This window comes from Mastomys coucha, unplaced genomic scaffold, assembly GCF_008632895.1.
Source record: "Mastomys coucha isolate ucsf_1 unplaced genomic scaffold, UCSF_Mcou_1 pScaffold5, whole genome shotgun sequence".
Taxonomy (NCBI): domain Eukaryota; kingdom Metazoa; phylum Chordata; class Mammalia; order Rodentia; family Muridae; genus Mastomys; species Mastomys coucha.
The window spans coordinates 105,804,185-105,829,142 of NW_022196911.1; the positions used below are offsets into that span (position 1 = coordinate 105,804,185).

Consider the following 24,958-nt stretch of genomic DNA (forward strand, 5'->3'; position numbering starts at 1 on the left):
ATTTGGACATTAAATGATCTGAATGGGAGAAGGCAGCTTAGCTTCTCTGGTTCACAACAAAACAAAACAACAAAATAAAACAAAAAAAACAACCAAAACCAAAAAGGCCAACCTCTGGCCTCCACACCCACACTCATGTATGTAAATCACCACATGTATGTATATATACCCACACATACAAAATAGTACATAAGCTACATTTAGCTTTGAATTGCATTCTGTCTGCTGCCCATCTAATCTGGGAATCAGCCCTGTCCAAGTTATATTACTGAGAGAGCTTTAGAAGATATTGATGCCCTCCCCCGCCCCACCCCTATCGGGACAGACAATCACAGCCTCTAGGAGACAGGCTTTACCATGGTGTTTTTAGGGTTTTTTTGTTTTTTTGTTTTCTTTTTTGGTATTTTCAAGATAGGATTTCTCTGTATAGCTCTAGCTGTCCTGGAACTCACTGTGTAGACCAGGCTGTCCTCGAACTCAGAAATCCACCTGTCTCTGCCTCCCAAGTGCTGGGATTAAAGGCATGCACCTTTTTAAGCATTTTCACTAGAAAAAACTGGGGATCGTAGTGTGTAGTAAAATTGTCATACAAGGGATGATGAGGTGACTCAGTGGATGGAAGTGTTTGTGGTGGAGCCCAAACACCTAAGTCTGATCCTCACAACACACATGGTGAAAGAGGAGAACCAGTTCCCAAAAGTTGTCCTGTGACTTCCACATGCAAATCTTGGTGCACATGAGAGGGTGCACACATGCATGTGTACATACATGCACAAGTGAGTATACAAGAGATTGCCATCCAAATTCAATGTTACATAGGAAAGCATTCAGCCGCGTATTTAGGAACACTTAGTCTGGCATTTGATAAGGGATCAGTTCATAGGTGATGCTGTTGTTACTGTTACTGTCATCTTTAGCTAGAACGAGTGGTGAAGTAGCTGCCTAGAGGCAGCTCTTCTGTAGAGGCTACTCTTCTGGACTCTGTCCTTGCCAGCAGAGACAAATCGCAGGAAACGAGTTGGATAAGCACACGGGGCTGATAACAGCACTCCAGCACTTGGAAGGCCTATGGAAGAAGATACCGGGGAGATGTTTTTTTCTTGACTCCTAGCAGGGCTGCTGAGAAATTGGGGTTTGGAGCAGAGCAACGTGAGTGTGTGTATGTGTGTGTGTGTGTGTGTGTGTGGTGATCAATGTTTACTTTGGTAATTGCTTGGCCACACTCAGGACTCGAGCTAAATTCCTTGGGCGTACAAGGACTGTGGGACAGGGGTCATTTACATGCCTGGAATCATGGCTTTCAGTTAAAATTAGAACCTTAGGTGCAGCTAGAGTAGCTGACTAGCTCCACCCATGTATTCCTGTTGAGGGGCCTCCTACCGGCCAACAACCTTTTCTCCATCAGTTGCTGAACTTTCCACCATATTAACAGACACATTGGCTGCCAGCACCGTTCCTTCTAACCCTTCCAGTTCTAACCCTCTGCTGAGAGACGGCAAGCACAATGAAACTTCCTCTTGAGAAACCCCTAGGGGAGGTCAGTCATCTGCAAAGGGACTGCCCAAAGTATCATTGCGAACAGGTGTCCCTTTGCCTGTCACGGAACTGAGCCGCAGCTCCTGCTTTCTGGTTAAAGATGATTTACTTCTTGAATCCAAAGCCTTGGCCTTGCCTTAGCATCTGGCCTCAAAGGTTAAGCAGGGACCTTTGAATGTCAAGCCTCACGGGCTGTAAATTAAAGGGCCCCGTATTTCCACCCACTCATACCAAAAGTGTCCACGCAGATGTCCCTCTCAGAGCTGGAAAGACCCACAGGTTCCCCTGTATGTGTCTCTGTGTGTACTCATTGCCATTTGGCCTTAAACTGAAGCATGCTGGGTATTCTGAACCCACGTAGAAACTCATTTTATACTCTGCCACAGTTCTGGATTTTCTATTCCACGTGTGTGAATAAGTGAAGTGGTCTTATTGTGTTTTTGAAAGAAAAGGCTCCAGAGGAAAGTACACACTGGAGAAATGCTGGATTAGATAGATCAAAGAGTTGTTCAGTCTGCAGTGATGGGATTCAGTTGGTTTCCTGAACCTAACACACTTACATGTAAACTGTCTATAGGGTGGGAGCTGCTTTGAGCTGCTCTGTGTTCAGCTCCCTATAGCAGCACTCCAGAGCTCCTTATGTGCTAGCCCCGGGAATTTGGAGCCTTTCCGGGATGGGGTACTGAGCCAGGGACATCAAAGGTTCTTTTTGTGGCAGTGAGCAGAGGGAAGAAGCCTTCATTCTGGTTGCCTCCACTCCCCACCCATGATCGCTTTTATTATTTACACCAGCCAAACTTGGGAAGTTGCATGACCACAGTGTGTGTGAGCCACATACAGCACTTGTCTTGGAAGAACTTCTTACACGCGAACCTTGTGGAATCCCTGGCCTCTGGCTCAACCAGGGACGAGGGTGGGGTGTATGTGTGTGGGAGCGGCAGAGCCCGTCATGGTTAATTCAGTGCAACATGTGTATTCAGGATGTTTTCATAAAGCATGACCTCATCTCTTCCAGCCCACGGGCTGTCATTATATTGGTGGTCACTTTTGACTTGGCTACAAAAGCAATGCCTCTCTCATCACTAAAGTTCGTAGATTGCACATGGGCTATTCTTACCTCCTGCCTAGAGGCGAGCACTCAGTGCCATGACTGATAACTGTCTCATCAGAACAACTCATTGACTCAAGGAAAAACAGAGCAAAACAAAATAAATCCACACAAGATCAGCCAGGCACTGGATGGATTAAACAGCTGAGGAGACTCCCTCTCTCAAAGAATTATAGTTTTTACTTATTATTCAGTACTAGTGATTGAGCATCAGTGGCCTCGTGCACGCTCGGTAGGTGTGGCCAGTTTGTAGGAATCTGTTCTCTTTCTCTTCATCCTAATCAGACACGATCAACTGGAAGACACATTCATTTAGTCATCAAAGGTTCTTTAAGCACCTGGGATTTCCCGAGTCTCATAGTGTGGGGACACAGGAGAAGTAAGGATTAAAATAACATGGTTTAGCGTGGGGGATGCCATGAAAGGAATTGACAAAATGAACAGAGGGCTCCGTTTGTATAGGTTAAGTCCAGTAAAATCAAAAGGATGTACTGACAGCTATTAACTATTTGTTGGGGACAAATAGCTGGGTAGTAAAATAATTAAATTTTTTCTTTCTTTTCTGGGTTTTTTTGTTTGTTTGGTTTGGGTTTTAGTTTTTTGAGACAGGGTTTCTCTGTGTGGGCATGGTCATCCTGAACTCACTCTGTAGACCAGGCTAGCCTCAATCTCTGAGATTTGCCTGCCTCTGACTCCTAAATTCTGGGATTAAAGTCATGCACCACCACTGCCTGGCTTTTTTTTTTTTTTTTTTTTTTAAGAAAGAATTTCTTTGTTGAAATTATTAGATATTCCTAGAGAGGGACTGTTTACCCACAGGCCTTGAGTTACTGATGTTCATGAAACAACTACTTCTTCTCATAGGGGGAAGTCCAGCCAAGCAGACCACCTGGGAAGGTGGGCATCGGGTCCCAGCGCTGGCTTACTGGCCTGGCAGAGTTCCAGCCAATGTCACTAACACTGCCTTGTTAAGGTAGGAGATCTGAATGACCTTTAGCTGTGGGGTTTAGAGCCAGAACACACAGGTGACTGGAGATCCCAGCCAACTCATTGCTTGTTGGTTACCTGTGTTCAGCAGAGAAACCCTTCTACATCCTCCCAAGCTCTCATGGCAGCAGTGTGGATTTGCCTATAAAGCAATCCCATAATTCCATATGGTAAAGTAGGCTGCAGAGGGCCTGAGCCTCCCCCTGGGGATGATCTTTGAGTAAATGAGGGACCTTGCTGGTCTCTAACCCTCAGCTTAGGTTCTTTAGTGTGCGCTAAAGAGAGAAGCAGCCAAAGATGGCAGCCAGAGTGAAGTTCCCATGAACTCTACTTATTCATCCCTACGGTTAGGATAGATGTCCCAGGTGGCTTTGAGAAGCCTGTGCATCACTAGTGATCAAATGGCCCCAAGAAAGAAGTACATATAGGATACCGGAATGCCTGGAGGCCAGGAAGGAGACAGATGGCCCCCGTGGACTGAGAGGGAAAGAATTAACCACTAGGTGAGGACGCCTTGGGCAGCACAGCCTCCAGTTGTATTCTCCAGGAATGTCTTTTGTCAGGAGTATTACATGTGTGACATCTCTCCAATGTATTAATGTTAATAGACAAGGCCAGTTGCTTGGCAGGGAATCTGGCTACAGTGGGTCCCTGGGAATATTGCCACGAGAACTAAGGAACCCTGACTTATAGCTGGGACCCCTCACTAAGTCATTTAAAAAGTATTTGTTTATGTACTTAGTGTATGTGTGCGTGTGCAGATGTGTGTGTGTCTCTCTGTGTGTGTCTGTGTCTGTGTGTCAATGTGTGTCTATGTGTCTGTACATGCGTGTGTATAGAGAGACCAGAGGTCAGTCATTGGTGTATGTGTCCATGTGTGTGTGTGGGTGTGTGTGTGTTTGTCTGTACATGCATGTGTGTTGAGAGGCCAGAGGTCAACTGTTGGTGTCATTCTTTGAAACCACCCACCTTGTATTTTCCCCTGTGACTTTGTTTACTTTCTAAGACTTGTACATGTGAGAGTGCTCTGTCTGTATGTGCTTTATGCTTACCTTGGACTTGCAGCACTTGTGGAGCTCAGAAGACGGCATCAGATCTCCTGGAACTTGGAGTCACCTGAGCCGTCATGTGGGTGCTTGGAGCCAAATGTAGGTCCTCTGTCAGAGCAGTGAGTGCTCTTAATCGCTAAGACGTTCCACGGCTCACCTTTCTCTTTGAGACAGGGTCTCATTACGGTCCGGAGGGATCAATAATTTGCATAGGTACCTGGCCAGCAAGCCCTAGGGACACTCCTGTCTTTGCCTACCTATCAATGAGATTACAAGTGCATGCTTCCATACCCAACTTTCTACACAGGTCCTAGGGATCGAACGCAGATCTTCATGCTTGTATGGCAAGCGTTTTATCAACCGTGCTATCTCCAGAGCCCGACTTCTCACTGATTCAGATGGGTTATTCCTATCTGGTTCTGCCCTGTTTTCACCAATGCAGCACAATAGAAGCGCTTACTCATGTACTTAGAACAATAGTTTGCCTGGTTGAGAGTTCTCTGGCACCAACGTGACAGGTTCTGGCAGGAGAACAACACCAGCCAGAGGAAGGCAAGCATCTCCATCGGTCTCCAACGTCTCCAGACCCAGTGGGAAGGAAGGGCTGATACCAAAGCCAAGAGCAGAAGGGGCGAGCAATTCTGACAGCCTAGGGGAGTGGGTGTTACCATCCCCCCTTCCCTCAAGGCTTGTGGGTCATCCCTGAGCTATCAGGAGGGGGTAGCGTTCAGTCCATGGGAGCCCGCAGGTGTGATAACAACCACTCAGCCTGGGATCTGTGATGTCAGGCTGGTTGGAAGAGGGCCAGGAGGGCCGCTTTTAGAGATCTGACTGGGATGTATCCAGACTGCTTATCAAGGGGGCAAGCACTGGGCTGCACAGGCACAAATAACTCCATAGAGTCTTCAAAGCTTGGGGTTTCAAAGCCGAAACATAAGCAGCAGCTTTTCATCTGAAAACTGTGTTTGTAGCTACCATGAATCACTGTACCACAACAGGCTATTGTCCATCTTCAGAGGACAATGATGTAAGCCATAGTTCGGTGACTAAAGAGAATTCTTGGTATAGGGTTTCCTTGAGAGCCCCTGGTACTTTATCAGAAGAAAGCTATCGGAGCATGTCAGTCCCTCTTAGAGTGTTTTTGGCGTGAAGTTAATCTGAAAGGCAGCTGGTTTCTCCCTCCTGTTTCTCTTTCACGTTAACCCATGCAGGTGAACACACGAATGGGTAGGGCTTCTTACCGCCTTTCCCTGTGGCCCCATGCAGATCAGCACTGGGGGGAACATGATTTTGATTCATGTCCTAGAGTGGAGTGCTCTCATTTCATCGTGTGGGAGCCCTGGCTTGTCGCTAGTTTTGGTACATTGTCCTTTGAGGATAGAGATCGTCCACAGTGGAAGTAACTTCTTCCTGGCCAGAGTTCCTTCACCTTCTATTGAAAGGGCCCCCCAAAATTACGGTATCTTAAAACAGCCAGGTTAGTATATATGTACTGTTGTGAATACAGAAAATGTTACAAACAGTGTGCAGAGGTGTGGGGGTGGGCAAGATGGCTTAGCTTACAAGGGTGACCTGAGTTCCATCCCTGGGTCAGACATGGTGGAAGGAGAGGATTGATTCCTCTGACCCTACATGAACACTGCAGCACTGCTGTGTCCACGCATAGACACACAACTAACAAACGAATATGATAAAAATTAAATTTAAAAAGGATGTGCTGGAGGGTGTTTGGCATGAATCTCATTGGCTATCTTTTAGAGATACTCAGCATTAATATTTGGACATGTGCCTAAGTGATATAATAGTATTTTAGAAAGATCTTGCACATGACTGCCCCCTCCCCACACCCCTCTCTTGGCAAAGCCTTAAGACACAATTATCAAATAGAGATGACCCATACTTGTTGCTGGTTCCAACTATGGGTGAAATATTGCTTTGGAGACTGGGGAGCAATAGTGATAAGCAAACCGCTTGGGTGTTCTTGACGTTGAGAAGTTACGTTACCTTCAGAAGAATGGCTTTGGGGGCAAAGTAGAAAAGGCTCAATAGTTTTACCTTACAGTTCTAGTTCAGGGTTTCTTGAATGTAACATCACATATATTTTGAGCCAGGTAATATTTCTTGGCTGTGATGGGTGGGGTCTGTTCTGTGCATTTTGAGATATTTAGCACAATGCCAGGCCTCTTCCCCGTAACTGTTTGTGACAACCAAGGTGTCTCCAGGCAGTACCAATGTCCCCCTGAAAGGACAAGAAGAACCTTGGGAATTTTCACTTAGTCTTATGAAAGAAGATGAAGGGTCTCTTCTGTGCCTGAGATGAGCATCTCCATACCAGTTCTCAGTGGAGGACCACACCTGGCTCAGTGCCTGAGATGAACGTCTCTCTCCCTGATGTCACTGGAGGACCGACTTCATGTGGTGCTTGAGATGGACATCCCATCCCTGTTCTGGATGGAGTACCATATCTGGCAAGAAGAGGCAAGCCGGGGCTAGCTGGACTGATAATCTCATTAGATAGCAGCTAGAGTTGTGGAGGAACCCTGAGCTACCCCGGGGGTCTCTGTGGATACTAGTAAGACAGTGGTTATATGGAAGGGGTAAAGGGCGGCAGACTCTGTCTTGTCTGCAGGCATTGAATTGGGTTCAGAGGCAGAAGCTGTAGAGATTCCTTGTCCACAGCATGTCCTGTGGTCTCTATGATACACGCTGGATGGTACCCAGCCATGCATCCCCTTTCAAGGCCATCTACTCCCACACGGCCATGAGAGTTGAGGGAGATGGGTCAGTGTCTCTTTCCTGCCTGCTGGGCCGATGTCCATAAGAGATATTCACCATCTGTTGCTCGGTATCCCCCAAGGCATGTCTGAAGTAGATGCTTTTTGGAGCCAGGCTTGTCTGTAAGAGAGACTCAAGGATGCGGAGCTACTGAGATGGGCTGCTTGTCAAAGGAGAACACGGGCTAGTCCCCGAAGTCTCTGCAGTGTGACTAAGACCAGGAAGGGGTGGGGACCTAGCTTTTTCCAGGGATAATGAGAGGGACTAAACAATGCAGAAAGAAAATTACAATTAAATGCTAAAAAGGAGCCTGTTTCTGTACCCTCGGGACAGTTCTATTCCTCCACTGGAGGTGGTTCTGTTCTCAACTCTTCTATTCTTGGCATCTTTCCGTACTTACCTCCTAGGGAGACCAAGGCAACTCTTATAAGGACAACATTTAATTGGGGCTGGCTTACAGGTTCAGAGGTTCAGTCCATTATCATATCATCAAGGCAGGATCTCGGCAGCATCCAGGCAGGCATGGTGTAGGAGGAGCTGAGACCTCCACCTCTTCATCTGAAGGCTGTTAGGAGAAGACTGGCTCCCACAGGGTTAGGAGGAGGGTCTTATTGCCCACCCCTACAGTGACACATTTCATCCATCAAGGCCACCCCTACTCCAGCAAGGGCACACCTCCTAATAGTGCCATTCCCTGGGCCAAGCATATTTAAGCCCCACCCCACCCATCGTTGGGTCAGATTTCCCCCTAGTCCAACTCTGCTCAGCTTCTATGGAAACCCTCCCTCCTGTCCTCCCCCTGATGCTCGCCCAACCTTGGAGCCCAGGGCTGTTCTACCAGAAGGTAACGCCCATGTGACCCTTCACTCCTTGCTCACGTAGCTTGGGGTCCAGCCTTCTGCACCCTCCTCACCACCACCCAGTGATGGTGACTCTCTTTGATACCTTGTTTGGCTAAGAGCACCAACCGGTTGGATAGGTCCCCGCCCCCTGGGAGGATCCGAAACAGGAGATCAATTGCTTGAATTTAGAGCTCCAGTGCAGCCTGGATGGCATAGCAAGGTCTTACTTAAAAACAAACAAACAAACAAACAAAAGGTTTCAGAAACACACACACCTCATATAAACAAATTTCAGAGAAACACGAAGAAGACAATGGTTTTGTAAGGATGGAAGAATTCGGAGGAATGACTCCTGCTCACTCAGGGGTCACCCTGCCAGTTCCCTGCCTTTTGTGTCACCATGCAGAGGCCTCTGTCTTAGCTGTCTCCTTTCATGAGTGAGTCCCGCCTGCCTTCCTTTCCACTATCAGAGGGCCTGTGAAGTGGTGTTTGTGGGACAGAAAGAAACCCACTCCTACATCAGGCCCATGAAGGGCAGTGCCAGAACCTGTAAGATATTTATGTGAGGGGCCAGGGATGTAGCTCAGTTGATAGAGTGCTTGCCTAGCACATACAAAGTTCAGGGTTTGATCCCCAGCACTATGTATACAGGGTTTGGTGGTGCAGTAATGTCCAAACTCTATAACCTACCCTTGGACGCATGACAGTCGTGTCTCAAAACAAGGAAAGGAAAACACTGGGGGCTAGGGAGGTTTCTCAGTGGATAGAAACACTTACACAAGCACAGGACCTGAGTTTGAATCTCCAGAACCCACTGCCTGTGAACCCAGTACTCTGGGGGAATCACACACACACACACACACACACACACACACACACACACACACACACGCAAAACAAAGAGGAATGGAAAAGTACTTTAAAGTGAGAGAAAATGGTTTCTTCATATATTTGTCTTCATATCAGTAGATGTAAAATGTAATTTCATTTAGACTTCCCTTAAATTATGCATATGGGGGGCGGTGTGTGCATGTGAGTGCAGCTACCCACAGAGGTTGACATTACAGGAAGTTGTGAGCTGCCTAGTGTGGATCCTGGGAATCAAACGTCAAACGTAGGACCCTCTGCAAGAGTTGAGCTGTCTCTCCCTCCATCCCCTCTTTTTTTTTTTTAAAAAAAAATAGAGGAAGAAACCCCATGAAAGCAAGGATAAAAAGCCCAGCATCCCAGTGAACACAGTGGAAGGGCAGGGCTGCTTTTGCAGGTTTGGAGTTTGGCTTTTGTTGTTGTTGTCTGCTTGTTTTCTTGTCCTATTTCTTAAGGCTTCAGAGACTTCCAGGACCTGTTTCTTGGGTTAAGACAGAGGCCTGGAAGGTCATCAGCAGCCTCAATAAGACAGACCTGACCTCCAGGTTCACGTGCAGGAAAGCCCAGGTTTGTGTGTTGCATGGAGCATTTCCTGGTTACGGGGCTAACCTCAGGGGCTGGGCTCCTGCCGTTCTCCTCTCTGATGGATGACTTTCTGACAGCCCAGGCATGCCGGTGCTGGACTCGGCTACCTTGAGCAGTGAGAGTCACCAAACCTGTTGAAGAAGTTTTCTTTGTGTGGGACAGTTTTCCTTGAGTTCTGTGGAGACTAGGAACCTCTGAAGGGAGTGCCAGGCTGACACACTGGGATTCCCTGGGGTGTTTAGATCTGCATTAGTGCTGTGGTAGAATGCCAAACCTCATGATGCAGAGGAGGAAAGAGACAGAAAAGGGAAAGTATGAAGTCCATTCTGAAAGTTAATACAGCCTGTTTCCCAGACTTGCTGATTTGACCCGTCTGTGACGCCAGTATCTCCGAGGATGGCGATAGAAAGCCTACAGTCTACTTCGTGTGTGTGTGTGTGTGTGTGTGTGTGTGTGTGTGTGTGTGTGTAGGCCAAGAACAACCTCAGATGTTGCTCCTCAGGCACTGGCCTAAGACTCATCAATTAGACTAGGCTGACTGGCCAGTGAGACCCAAGGATCTCCCATCACCACCTTCCCAGTGCTGGGAAGATAGCCGGGATCTTTGTAACAGATTCTGGGAACCACACATGAGTCTTCAGACATGTAAGGAAAGGAAGTGCTTTAATTACTGAGCTATCTTCCCAACCCAGATCCATTTCAAAACCTCTCTCTCTCTCTCTCTCTCTCTCTCTCTCTCTCTCTCTCTCTCTCTCTCTCCCCTCCCTCCCTCCCTTCTTCCCTCCTTCCCTCTCTTGCTCTCTCTCTCCCTCTCTCTCTGTGTGTATGTGTGTGTGTGTGTGTGTCTGTGTCTGTGCATACACGCATGTGTGTGCGTCTGTGTGTGTGTGTGTGTGTGTGTGTGTCTGTGCATACACGCATGTGTGTGCGCGTCTGTGTGTGTGTGTGTGTGTGTGTGTGTGTGTGTGTGTGTGTGTATGTGTATGTGTGAAAAGAGATGGCTTATTTGGTCAAGAGCACTTGCTGAGCAGTCAGGTAGACTGGGTTTTAGATCCCAGTACCCACATAGCAAACTGGAAAGCCCATGCATCCCTATAACCTTGGCTAAAGATGGGCAGGGTGAAACGGTGTAAGGAAAATCGATGGGCCTGCTGGCTTCGAACTAGCAGACAGTATGCAAGCTCCGGGTTCAGGGAGAGACACTGCCTCAAAGGAATAACCAGAGAGTGACAGAGTGACACCCAGTACCTTCTTCCAGCTTCGGCATATGCATACAGGTGTGTAGATAAAAACATCTCCACATAGGTGTGCACACCCCACGTGTACTCACAGCACAAAAATTAAAAATATCTATTGTGAAGCCTGTTTTTTCTTTCTTATGGGTTTGATACTGATCTCCCTTATGGGTGCAACTGTGTGTGTGTGTGTGTGTGTGTGTGTGTGTGTGTGTGTGTGTGTGTGTGCGTGTGTAGAGAGGGGGGAGGGGAAGGGAGAGGGAGAGAGGGGGAGGGGGAGAGAGAGACTGAGTTGAATAGCCCTAAACCATCTCAACCTTTTCCGAGCACACTGCAGACCTCTGTGCTTCCTGGCTTGTGGCGGGGACCTTGGACTCTGCACAGGTCTCCAGACTGTTCTGTACTCTGTTGTACGCTGACTCTGCATGCCCCGACTGCACACCAGTGTGGGATGCCAGTTCCTTGAGTACCTATCTCAAGAGATAAGCTACCAGTTTTGTGGACTGTGAAAGCTACAGGCAAATAGAAACACTTTGTCCTGTAGCCAATGAGAAATTCTGCCTCAGGGTTGTAGGCAGAGCCCTGGAGAGAGGAAGGAGGTGGGCAGATTAGAAGTGTCACACATGAGGTGGGTCCTTTCTGCAGCCTCTGTGGAAGGCAGAGAGCTGTTCTCTAGAACTTAGGGTGGATCTGCTGAGAAGACCTGGCTCTGAGGGCTTTCCCGCCCATGGTCCTGAAGTCTGACCCTGTCCTGGTGTCTGAGTACCAGGACCCCTTTTCTGGGGAAGTCCAACCCATGACAGAATCCATGTTGGCCCAGTCCTCTGGCTCTGGCACATCCCACTGGCTGTCAGTTTCTTTGGCCCCTCTGCTCTTCCTGACGACTCACCCCTATCTCGTGATAGGAGCACAGTAGGCTTGTGGGAGGTATGCAGTGTGGTCAAGATCCACATGACTTTAAAGCAACATCACAGATCACAAGCCTGCAATCTTAGCCCTCATAAAGTAGAGGCACGAGGGTAAGGAATTCAAGGCAAGTCTAGGCAGGAGTAACTGTCTTAACAAACAAAATAGAAATGAGTAAAATCACATTAACAAGACCCACCGAAAATATGAATAGTGGGTGGGGCTTGGGAGATGGCACCATGGGGAAAGTTCTTGCTTTGCGATCATGAAGGCCTGAATTTGGATCCCCAGTACCTGTGTACAAGCTGGACACCAAGGCACACCTGTAATCCCAGTGCTGGAGGGAAAGAGATCCTGGGACTTCACTGTTCAGACAAGCTGAAATAGTGAGAGACCCTGCCTCAAAAGATGGCGGGGGGCTAGACATCTGATGGTGACCTCAAAAGAAGGCGGGGGGTAGACATCTGATGGTGACCTCTGGCCTCCACACAGGCACATATGGGCAAGCACTCACGCATATCCTGTACACACACAAGTAAGAATTTGAATTTTAAAAATTTAATATTAATATTTTAATATTAAAATTAATACTCTCAAGTGACAGACTAGTTATATATTTTTTCTTTTTGTATTTCTGTATGTCCTAAGGTTTTCTTTTTTTCTACTAAAATATTTACTGTTTTGTAAAAGGGGAAAAAGAGTTAAAGGCAAGTGACAGACATGAAGTGTTTCCCACATCATAACTAAAGTTTCACACACTTTACCTAAATACTACATTTTCATGAGACAGACTCAAGCAATGGTAAATGGACTGAGTGTTTTCTTGCAGGTACCTGCTTGCCATCCTGCCTCATGATATTCCTGATAAGCCAGTTGCCAGCTCTTAGTTTTGGAGTTCAAAGGTGTGGCGCTGTTAGTAATTATCAGACAAACAACCAGCAAGCCCCCCCCCCCCCCCCCCCCCCCCCCCGCTTCCTCTTTTACGTATCTTCCCCGAGTGTTTGCACACACATCCACCCTGTGAGGCAGCTATTGTTATTAAACTACATGTTTTACAGGATAGGAAACTGAGGCAGTAAATGTCAAATAAGTGGTAAAACTGAATTTGAGCCTATATAGAGTCTGACCACCTCCTGCCTCTTAGAGCAGAAATCTCAGGAAGAACTCCAAAGAGAAATAGACAGTGTGGGCTTTAGGAGAGGCAGCTGCTTTTGCTCTGGTCTGGTGCAGGTAGGTTTGGGTCATAGGAGGGCTGGGGAAAGAATTGGAAAAACCGAGGCAAACTGTATCTTGTTCTTTCTGCAGCTCGCTAGACATCTTTCCCACCGTGATAGCTCTGGCAGGAGCTAGCTTGCCCCCAGACCGGAAGTTTGATGGACTGGATGCCTCTGAGGTCCTCTTTGGCAAGTCACAGACGGGGCACAGGGTGAGTGGAGAAAGCTTATGTCTGGGCTGTGTCTCACATCCCATGCCTGCTAACTTTGATACAAATGACCACCCTCAGAAGGTGCATGCCAATAGCTGGTGAAGACCCTGGGCAAAAATCCCAGGGATGCATTTCAGAGATGGACTAAATCCAACGATTCAGTCTGTTAGTCCAGATGTATACTTATGTTTAACACTTTGGTTTATTGTAGAGGTGTGTGAGTATTCATCTCGAATGCTTAATTTTATTCTTCTGTCTGCGTTCAATTTTCTGACATAATTTGGGCGCTCATCATCTTTTTGTTGGATAAGATTCCTGTCCAGTTCTAGGCTCTTCTAGAATGGGAACTCTCTGGGGGTGGGGGTGGGGCAAGGATCCCATCTGCTGGGTTCAGGTTTCAGCACTCGTGTCCCTAACAGCATCGGTACCTAGCCAGCATCCAGTGCATGCAAAGTGAATGGACGAATGAATGAGTGAGTGAATGAATGTCAGTAAGGTCTCTGTATTCCCAAAGTGCGCCCAGCACTGGGAGCGCTCAGCTCACACTTTGCATCCTGTTACTTTGCTGTTGTTAACTTTTGAAAGGTGCTTTGGCAACAGGTTGACCTTGAACCCCGCCCCCCAAGCCCTCCCCCATAGCTTCAGCCTTTTGAGTGCTAGGATTGCAGGTATATGTCACCATAGCTGTCCTCCTGTTCCTGAATCAGCAGCCCCCGGCTTCTATTTTTCCAGCATCACCTCCTGGCTCTTCCCTCCTCAGACTGCTCAGAGGCACCAAATTAGCAGCCAGGAAATGTCAGTCCTCTTGGACTTTCCCTGTCACTTCCCTGTGTTTTCCTAAGAGGAAGAGGAAGTCAGAGAGAGAAGGAGGCTGGAGGAGATCAGAGACCACCCCCCCAACCCCCGAGTAAGGCCCAGTGAGCACCGAACTCCCCAGTTGGAAACCTATGCTTCAGAGGGTCTATTTAAGTCTTTGAGGGGTCACATGGGAGAGATGTGCTCATAGGTACGATCGTAATTACGCTCGTAATTACTGAAACCTTCCCAGGTCATCCAGAACCTGGGCCTTGAGTGGACCACTACACTCTTGCACACATTGAAGAAGTTCTTAGGGCTTGCCAAATTAGACCTGAACGGTCCTCTGAATGATTCTTGGGTCACCCCAGAATGCCTGTCTCTGTAGAAGAGTGTATTGTCCAAGCCTGGTCATTCTGAGAAGCACGAAACAGGAAGACGGTTTCCGCCCTCAGCTGGAAGTCAGTAGCGTACGATGCTGGCAGTATTAGCCAAGACTTCTCTGGAGAGGTGCTCCTGAGTGTTTATTGCCATGGCTACTGACAGAGTAATTGGGGTCACCAGGAAGTGATCTTGACGTTGTCAGGCCTCCTGTGGACGCCAGCTCCTTCACGGGCTTACTTCCGTTCCCGGACAGAGCCTTGTCTTCCTTTTGCATCTGATTTGCACGGAGTCACTGGGTTCGGTCCAAGAATTAGGTGGGAGAAAGAGACACAAGTCCTGGCACCTTCGGGAAACCTACATTGTATGGGTGACCTAGTTCAAGGGGGAGCTTGTTTACTTCCTTATCACACCCTATGACCTAGCTCGAAGCAGCCAGCTTGCTGTCTACAGAGAGCTTCCGATGGTATCTTCAAAGATAATCCCATGTGGGTTCTGTGCCCAGCCTCACACTGGCTTCTTCCAGTGTGCTTGTGACGCTCCAGATAAGACCACTTAGGCATTTAAGAATAGCGCCACGGATCTGAGTTCGCTCCATTCTGGTCAGCCTAGACTGTTGAGACGAAGAGGCAGAATTATCTTGGGTTTATTATAGTTTTAGAGGAAGCCAGGAGATCAAACAAATGATTTTTTATAAATATCCACATATCCATCCACCTCTCGACACAGTATGTATGTGTCTCTTTAAGATGTTTATTTATTTATTTATTTTTTAAGATTTATTTATTTTATGTGTATGATTACATGGTAGCTGTACAGATGGCCATGAGCCATCATGTGTGTGGCTGCTGGGATTTGGACTCAGGACCTCTGCCGGTCCCACTTGCTCCGGCGTAATTCACTGTAGCTGTTTTCAGACGCACCAGAAGAGGGTGTCAGATCTCATTATGGGTGGTTGTGAGCCACCATGTGGTTGCTGGGATCCTAACTCAGGAGCTTCGGAAGAGCAGTCAGCTATTTCGCCAGCCCTAAAAAAATGTTTATTTTTATGTGCATTGTGTATGCCTGAGTATGTGTGTGTGTTCTATATGTATACAGTGCCCGCAGTCATCAAAGGCATATGATCCTCTTCGAGTGGAATTACAGACAGTTGTGAGCCTCAGTTGTGAGCCTCAGTCTGGGTGCTGGGAACCAAACCCAGGTCCTCTGTAAGAGCAGGCATTGATTGATCTCAACCACTGAGCCATCTTTCCTGCCTATGTACCTCCTCTTAATCAATGAAGTTTGTATCCACCCACAGATGTATCTTCCATTTAGAAGGATTCCAATACAGGTTGGTTTAAAACCATTCTAGTTTCTAGAAGCCCAAAGAACTTCCTAGATGGTTGGCTCAAAACACTGTTTAGATGCCTCTCAGCAGCTGGCTTGTCTATTTCAAGGATAGCCCAGAGATGAAGAGAGAAACAGCTTAGAGCCACATATCTTTATCCATCTTCTAGGGCCATGGGATGACAAGGCTTATGGGAAAAATATTGGCTATTAGTTTTTATATCCATGAGCTCATGACCTACTTCATTCCCTCTAGGAGGGTTGTAGCAGTGATATTCCAAGCCCACAGCAGCTTTATGCTTTGCATATTTTAAACTCTTGCATCTGACACCGATGGGCCTTATGAATGGGGCAGTGAGAGAAACCAAGAAGAGAGAGGGCTGAGAGACTGAGAGGGGAGGAGGGGTACACATTCCAGGACCCAGTGATCCACTTTCTATTCCCTTGACTCCAAAATGGAAGCTGGAGGTGGTGATACCATGGGTGGCAGAGTCATGTCCTTCATGACCAGGTTCAAATATTGTCAACGAAGGGACTTGTCTGCATAGCCATAATCCGCTCCAATGTGGGGCAGCTCTGGGCTATAAACAGTTTGGCCAATACATCAAGCAAACAACGAATACCCATCACTTCTCATAGGGAGGCCTCTAGTGGTGAAAAATGTCTCCAAGAGTGACGGGTGAATGATTGACACCCCTCCCCCATCCCTGCTTTGAAGCTGTGCAGGCCTCTTCCTCATGGGGTGGAGGAGAACACCTCTAGGGCTAATACTGTGACACTCCCGTGCTTAACAAAACAACCAAAGTGTAGCGAGGCAGACTAGCACATAGGAAAGGAAGGGAGCCAAGAACTCTGTACAAGCTTGTAGAAGATAAAAGTCGGCTGGCTTTGAACTGTGGAGAGGACATCTGGAGCGGAAGTGTCCTCGGCCATGATTGCGTGTCAGCATACCAGCATTCTTCCTATGTTGATGTAAACAAGAAAGCCGTCATTTTTCTGCTCAAAGTGGGATGGCTTATATGAGTGCCTCAAAACCCACCCCCAACTCTAAGCATAGGCCATCCCAGTTTTCCTTCCTAGGTTCTGGAAATTTCTGCTCATGCCACTTACCCTTTGAATGTGGCAGGCTTGCTCTCCTTAGGGAGTTTGTGTTGCTGAGCACCCAAAGGATACCCATGGTTTGAAGAGTTCAACCTTGACTGTGTTTTCCAGGTGGGCGGGTGGGGTCTGAACATATCACGGGGGTTGGGGGGGATACAGGATGGTCCATGTCCTCTCCCTCCCTACCACCTTTGCCCTTTATCAAGAAAAAAAAGGGGGGGGGGGAGTGTGAGGCGTGGCTTTCTGGATGGTAGGGGTGAGGTTTTCAGTAATGACTTCCTTTCTTGTTTTGAGGAAGCCTGCTGGGGGTTTGGAGGGTTGATGGGAGGCAGGGAAGCAGCAGGTGTTGGGGAGCCCTGCCCAGGGCAGCATCCTCTCAGGGTACTGAAACTGGGGGAATGGGGATGGGATGGGCAGCCGCTTCCCTTTCCGACAGATGTTTCTCCTTATTTTTTTTCCCCAAGCCCCACGGAAACTTTGAATCATATAAGTGCCTTCCCAGCAATATATATGGGCATGATTCATAGCAGGGTAGTCTCGCGCCTCCAGCCCAAACCCACCAACCTACGAAGGATGCTGCCCTTCTATTTCCTACCAGCTCTTTCCCTTGGGGCCTCTGAATTAGGTATTTCCACTCTCTAGGATAATTCTTCCATGTCTGACTGAGTCAGGAAAGATTTCCTCCGCAGTACAGTAGGACTGAGTCATAGGTGACTGCCTTCAGGCTAGGCTTGGATTGGAGCTGTAGCCCAGGGATAGAGCGGCTGCCTAGCCTGTGTGGGGGCCTGATTTTGAGTCCCTGGACTGCAATAAAAGGTTCAGAGGTGAAGCTGGGCTTCGTGTTGGAGAAATCTTACGTTTCTTATGGCAGGCATTCTTGCTGAAGAGAGAGACTCTACTGGAGGCTGAAGAAGCCAGTTTTTATGGAGACCTTCAGGTGGGCTTCATTGCAAGCCCCAGGATATATGGAAGCCATCTTTGTTGACACATTGCTTTCTGCACCTGAGGGGCAGGTACAGGCAGGACCTGGCAGCCACAAGACACTCCCCTGAGAGAAGGGCCCGAGAGCTGTTTAAAGCGCTGCTGTGGCAGGGTTGGAATATTTTTTTTTAAGATTTATTTATTTGTTTATTATGTGTATGAGTACACTGTAGCTGTACAGATGGCCATGAGCCATCATGTGGTTGTTGGGAATTGAACTCAGGACGGCCCCACTCACTCCAGCCCCGCTCGCTCCGGCATAATTCACTGTAGCTGTCTTCAGACGCGCCAGAAGAGGGCATCAGATATTATTACGGGGGGTGGAGGGGAGTTGTGAGCCACCATGTGGTTGCTGGGATCCGAACTCAGGACCTTCGGAAGAGTAATCAGTGCTCTTACCCACTGAGCCATCTCGCCAGCCCTCAGGATTGGAATTTTTAATTTGTCAAATTAAAAAGCACCAGCCGCTGACACTCAAACCCCTGCAGGTTATAGAGCCTGCATTGGGCCCATGATCTCACTGACTTAGCCAGTGAGGTCTTGTAGCCACCCAGAATTGTAGCTCGTCCTTCAGCACTATTTCACAGTGGCTCCCAGGAGTAGGCCAGCATCAGTTACAGGCCTGTGCTTGTCAGAGAGTATTTAGGAGTATGGGTAAGGGGTATTAGGGATGAAGTAGACCATGACACCTAGCATGATTTTCTTCCATGTGTATGTAGCTATGTATGTAGTACATGTACCGGGGAGGTGTATGGATATAGGTAGGTATGTAGCACATGTCCCACATCTGCATGCAGAGGTCAGTGCCAACTTGGTTCTGACCTTCTGCTTTACTGAGGTGGGGTCCCCTCCCCCGGCCGTTTCTGTTGCTATGCTGTATACGCAGTTGGTCCTAACTGAGCTTCTAACAAGTCCTCGCTCTGCCTCCTGTCTTGCAGTAGGAATTCTAAGATTACAGCCATGCACCAATGAAGGTTTTTTTTTTTGTTTTGTTTTGTTTTACGTGCGTTCCTGGAATCAAACTCAGGTCACCAGGCTTGTGCATCGAACGTGTTTTCCCGTGGCGCCATTTCGCTGGCCTAGCGTGGTTTTCTGATGCACAGGCCGTGCTGTCTGCTCTCTTTCTCAGGTGCTGTACCACCCCAACAGTGGAGCTGCTGGAGAATATGGCGCCCTGCAGACTGTCCGCCTAGACCATTACAAGGCCTTCTATGTTACTGGTAAGTGGAGTCTCTCACCCTAACTCCCAAGTGCACACCTTGAGGGTTCCTGAGTGGGTGTGGCTATCTTCTTTGAGGGCTCACATCCTTTACCCGTGACTTTGTCACCCAACCTTAAGCTTGGTTGGAGGGCCAGCCAAGGCATTCTGGACCCACCAGAATGGAAATGAGGCCTTCCTGCCGCAGGCCCGTGGCCCTGGACTCCTCTTCTTCATCTTTTCCACAGAGAAAACATTTTGCTCCAAGTTAGGCTTTAGATGCCAGTTTGGCTGGTGATGAAACAGGAGCTTAGAGACCTTTAAAAGTGTCATTTGCTTGGCAATAAAATGTTTCAGAAGGCAGATCTTAAAAGTCTACATAGCAGGCCCATAGAAGTCTCTCCTCTCCTTGGTTCACTCAGTGACTGGGACTTAAAAACTAAGAATGTATTTTAGAAATGGTATACTGGGACTAGTGAGGTAGCTTGGTGGCTTGGTGACTGTTGTGGTTGGCTTTCTGTCACTGTGATGAAAAACCCTGACCAAAAGCAACTCTGGGAGAAAAGGCGCTTCTTTGGTTTATCCATCTCAGGTTACCATCTATCATTGAGGGGAGTCAAGCCAGGGTAGACGTGGGGCAGAGGGCATGGCTTACTCTCTGTGCCTTGCTCAGCTTGCTTTCTTATGTCACCCAGGACCATCTGCCCAGCAGTAGTATCACCTGTGGTGGGTGACCCCTCACATATCAATCATTAATCAAGAAAATGCCCCCACAGACTTGCCAACAGGCTGATCTTATAGAGCCTTGTCTTTCCAGTTGAGGTTTCCTCTTTCCAAATGACTCTAGTTTGTGTCAAACTGATAAAACTAACTATTATAGTGGGTAAAAGTATTTACCACCAGGGTAAACACACACACACACTACACACACAGACACACACACACAGGCACAGGCACACACATGCATGCATGCACATGTACAAACACATACAAGCACACACAGTAATAAAATTAAAATTAAACTTTTCATTATCTTAAAATGCTTGTCCCGTTATTTTGCACTTAGTTGGAGCACTAACATTTTGAAGTTAATCAATGAGAAATAAAACAAAATTAGAAGGGAGACCCTGGCTAGGAATCAATGGAGATTTTAGTTGGCTTGTTATTTCATGTTAGAGATGTTCAGAGAATTATATAACTAAGACAGACAGACAGACAGACAGACAGAAAGATAGACAGACAGGCACGCACGCAGGCATGCACATGCATGATTTATTTCCTGAGCGTAAGATGTGGTTACAATACTAGAACAGGCCCTTTGAGTTCACAGCTCCTGGGATCTTAGAAATGCTACAAGAATCTTTGGTTCCTAAACCTCAAACAAAGAGCTCAGTTCTCTGCTGTGGTCTCCGAGGGAAAGTTCAGGGATCAGAGTCCTTATATTACATTATCTAAGAGGCGTGGGCCCTCCAGGCTGAATTGATTTCATGCAGGGAGAACCGTGCCAGAAAGCCCCTGGTACTACAATACTGGAATCGTAAACCTTACCATGCAGTAATAGGGCTGTGTCAAGTGATCACAGTCAGACAGAAACTAAAATCCCAAACTCGAAGGAGACCAGGGTAGGGAGCAGAGCACCGGGCTCCCTCTACAGCTGAGGAAAATTGCCTAACGGGGTGAGATGCCACCGTGTTCTATGTCCTCGCTGCACGGTTTAAGATCTGCTTCCTAATGATTAGAAATGCATCTGGGAAGGGCAGATAGATGAACAGGCACCTACTCCATTAGGATAGAGAACAGTATGTTCTTCTATGATGGGGAGATGATGTTTTAGTCATGAACTGAAGTGGCCTTGACAGATAACCAGCCTTTTGGTGCATGGCCTAGAACTGGAGAACCCCACTGGTTGCCTCCCCCCCTTTCAAAAATCATCTCTCTTTTTTTTTTTTTCAATGTGTGTATGTTCATGTGCTGCATGTGTGCAAGCACACACTTATAAAGGTCAGAGGCTTCGATATCAGGCATTTTCCATGATCACTCTCTATCCTACACAGTGAGTCAGGATTGCTCATTTGAACCCAGACTTTGCTGACTTTGCTAGCCTGGGGCAGCTTGCTCTGGAGATCCCCCCATCCCCACCGTGTCTGACTCCTGAGTGTTGGACTTACTGGTGGCCTTCCACACTGTGGTGGTTTGAATAGAAAAGGCTTCTGTCGACTCACGTGTTTGAACGCTTGGCTCGTGGGGAGTGGCACTCGTAGGAGGTGTGGCCTTGTTGGAGGAAGTGTGTCACTTTGGGGGTGGACTTTATGGTCTCCTATGCTCCAGCTCTGCTTAGTGAGGAACACAGTCCCCTCTCTGCTGCCTGCAGATCAAAATGTAGAACTCTCAGCTCCTTCTCCAGCACCATGTCTGCCTGGACACTGCCATGCTTCCTGCCATGATAACGGACTGAGCCTCCGCAACTGTAAGCCAGCCTCAATTCAGTGTTTTCCTTTATAAGAGTTGCCTTGGTCATGGGGTCTCTTCACAGCAATGAAGCAAGGAGCTGGAGAGATGGCTCAGCAGTAATGAACACTGGCTGCTTGTCCAGAAGTCCTGAGTTCAATTCTTAGCAACCACATTGGCTCACAACCATCTGTAATGGGATCCCATGCTCTTTTCTATCTCTTGCTCTCTTCTGTCATACAGGTATACATGCAAATAGAGTGTTCATATACATAAGTAAATTAATCTCTAGAAGTATGCTTTAAAAAACAAACTAGGACATCCAGTTGTCATTTATGTGGGCACTGGTGATCTGAATTCTGTTTCTCCACTTTGTATGTACTGATAGAACTCAATAGCTGCCCTTGGCCACTTTTAAAGTACTTAAAGGTCCATCCAGATGATTCTGGGGAGGCACTTGCTGGCAAGGACTGATGACCTGAGTTCAATCCACAAGGCCCACAACATGGAAGGAGAGAACCAACTCCCAGAAGTTGTCCTCTGACCTCCTCATGTGCTCTGGGGCACATGTGTCTCCCCACACCCTACATGCTTACACATACATACACACGCTTGTGTGCATGCACACACATGCACAAATAAATAGAAATGCAAAGCAGGGCAGATTTTATACATGGCAGCAGATGCACATCTGAATGTGTACACCTGTGTACCTGCTCTGTACTACTGTGAATTGATATCATGGAGACAAACCGTGTCTCCCGGAAGCTCAAGCATTAAATGCTTGCTTGGTCCTCGGTGTAGGTGGTGTTCTCTTTTGGAAGCTGCTGAGATCCTGAAAATGCTAGCTTCACCTGTGTATTAACCCACGGATGGGCTTGATGTACAGTAGGCTCTTAGGATGGAGAATCAGTTTGGAGGAAGGTCATCGTGGGCACGCCATTAAAGGGTGTATCTAGCCTTCCTCTCTCTCTCTGCTTCCTGTCTGTTATAAAGTAAGCAGCGTCCCTTTGGTACTTCCGCCTTGCATAGAGCCCAAGATCCAGACAAAACCTCTGAAAGCCAACGTAAATCTTTCCTCATTGAGTTGTTTACCTCAAGCCTTTTGTCACAGCAATACAAAGCTAGAGACATTGTTATGCCAACTGTATATTCCTAAATGAACCTACTCAGTCATGGTATTGTATGTATACATATATATATATATACATATATATGTATACACATACATAAATATACACATTCCTAAAGGAACCCACTCAGTCATGATATTGTATATACCTACCTACCTACATACATACATATATAAAATACACATACACACACACACACACATTCCTAAAGGAACCCACTGAGTCATGGTATTGTTTGTATATACATATATCTATGTGTATATATGTATATATACATATACATATAAAATATATATGTATATATGTGTGTATGTGTGTATATATTATACACACATTCCTAAACAAACACAGTCAGTCATGGTATTGTATACATAGACATATATGTGTATTGTGAATGTATGTATATATATCTGTGTATATATATGTATGCATATGTGTATATATGTACATATACATATATACATACATATATCTGCATATACATACACACATATAAATATATACATATTCACATATATACATATACATATATATACATATATGTGTATAATATGCTTATATATATCAGTGTATATATTTATATATAACACACATATATTATTGGATTAGATTTGCTAGAATTTTGCTTATAATTTTTATTCTTGTAAAGCATGTGTCAAGATTTGGCATAGGAGTTTTGCTGCTCTCATGAAATGAGTTTGGGAGAAGTCTCTGTTTTCTCAGAAGGGCTTTGTAAGATTGGTCCACTCCTTTCCTGAGTGATTGAATTTGCCTATGAAAGTGTTTGTCATTTCCTGTGTTGTAGAAATATTGCTCTGTGTTTTCTTCGAAGGGTTTTTTATGTCTTGGGTTTAGGTCTTGGAGCCATTTGGGGTTTAGTTTTGTACCTGACTTTTGGTAAGAGTACAACTTAACTCTGAGCCATCCCTCCAAATCCCACTGTTGCGTTTGTTAAATATTGATTTTTATTATTTTTAAGTATATGTTTGTTTGTATCTCTCTCTCTCTCTCTCTCTCTCTCTCTCTCTCTCTCTCTCTGTGTGTGTGTGTGTGTGTGTGTGTGTGTGTGTGTGTGTGTACACAGGTGCCCATGGAAGCCAGAGGTGCCAGTTCCTTGTGGAATGGGGGTTACAAGTAGTTCTGAGCCACCCAGTGTAGGAGCTTGGGAACTGAACTTAAGTCTCTGCATGAGCAATATGGGCTCTTAACCACTCAGCCATCTCTCTAACACCCACCACTGGTATATCTAAAAATGACAGTTTTCCTCTCCTGCTCCCAGAACCATGGGATTTTTACTATAGCATTTACTTCGAGACCTGTCTGAGCTCCTGGAGTCTAAATTCACAAAAGTAGGAGACATCCACTTAAAGATGCCACTCAGTGGTACAGCTTGATTCCCCGGCCCCGGGGGTGGAGGGAGAATAACAGCCACAAAGCATTGTACCAATGATAAGATCCCCCTGGGATGTTCTCTCCCAGACCCGTCCGTCAAAGAGCTCCTTGCTCCCTGCCATGTTGCTCCAATAGAGGTCTCTGCTGTGGTACCTCTCAGTTCTCTCTGCCCACCCCCTCTTCAACCTTGAGCCAGGCTTTGCTCTGAGTGTGCACTCTCAGAGCTAATGGAAACTGTTTCTTTAATAGTGTGTTGAGTCTTCTTCCTGCTATTGCAAGGAGTAGTGGCTTCCACACTGCTTTTGGGTCATTGTGACAGCTGAAAGCCTCCTGGATAGTGGTTTAAAAACCATGCACTGGGCCTTGCTGGTGACATCCTGGGGAGTGACGTCTGAGCTTCATGGGAGCCGGTTACAGTTCGTTCTCTTGAACTTGGGAAGAAGGGTTTATTCTATGTCCTGTCAGATTTGTCTTTTATTTTGGAAAAGTCCTTAACCCCTAGGCTTTGATTTCTGTTTCTCACCTGAACTTTGGGGGTTGGCAGGGGAGGTGTCAGTAGTGAACAAGAGGGGAATTTTGGTTTTGTTTTGCTGTTTCATATCTAATTTTTTCTCTCTCTCTTGAAAGAGAGTCTCACTTTGTTAGTCTTGAACTACAAGGCCAGGCAGCCTTGGAACTCTCAGTCCTCCTGTCTCTGTATCTTGGGTTCTGGATTACAGGCTTGTACCACTGTGCCTGGCTCAGTTCTCTCATCTAAGAGTACTCACACTCCAAACATTTTCTGTGTGGCAGGCTGCCACCGAAGTGAAGTGCCTATTTTGGTCTTGCAGCTGGGCTCTCTCTGGGCACTCTTTTAAGGGTCAGCCAAGGATTCGCAGGAGTTC

At 46.8% G+C, this 24,958-nt stretch overlaps 1 protein-coding gene across 9 annotated transcripts in view; it reads left to right on the forward strand.

Annotated features, from left to right (window-relative positions):
• The window catches only part of Arsg (arylsulfatase G), a 145,477-nt gene that overhangs the window by 106,584 nt on the left and 13,935 nt on the right, over positions 1–24,958 (forward strand). For all 9 annotated transcript variants that reach the window (XM_031354545.1, XM_031354548.1, XM_031354549.1 and 6 more), the window contains 3 exons: positions 3,509–3,617; positions 13,196–13,316; positions 19,033–19,123. In XM_031354545.1, coding sequence (XP_031210405.1) covers positions 3,509–3,617; positions 13,196–13,316; positions 19,033–19,123 — 321 coding nt within the window. The remainder of the gene's footprint in view (positions 1–3,508; positions 3,618–13,195; positions 13,317–19,032; positions 19,124–24,958) is intronic.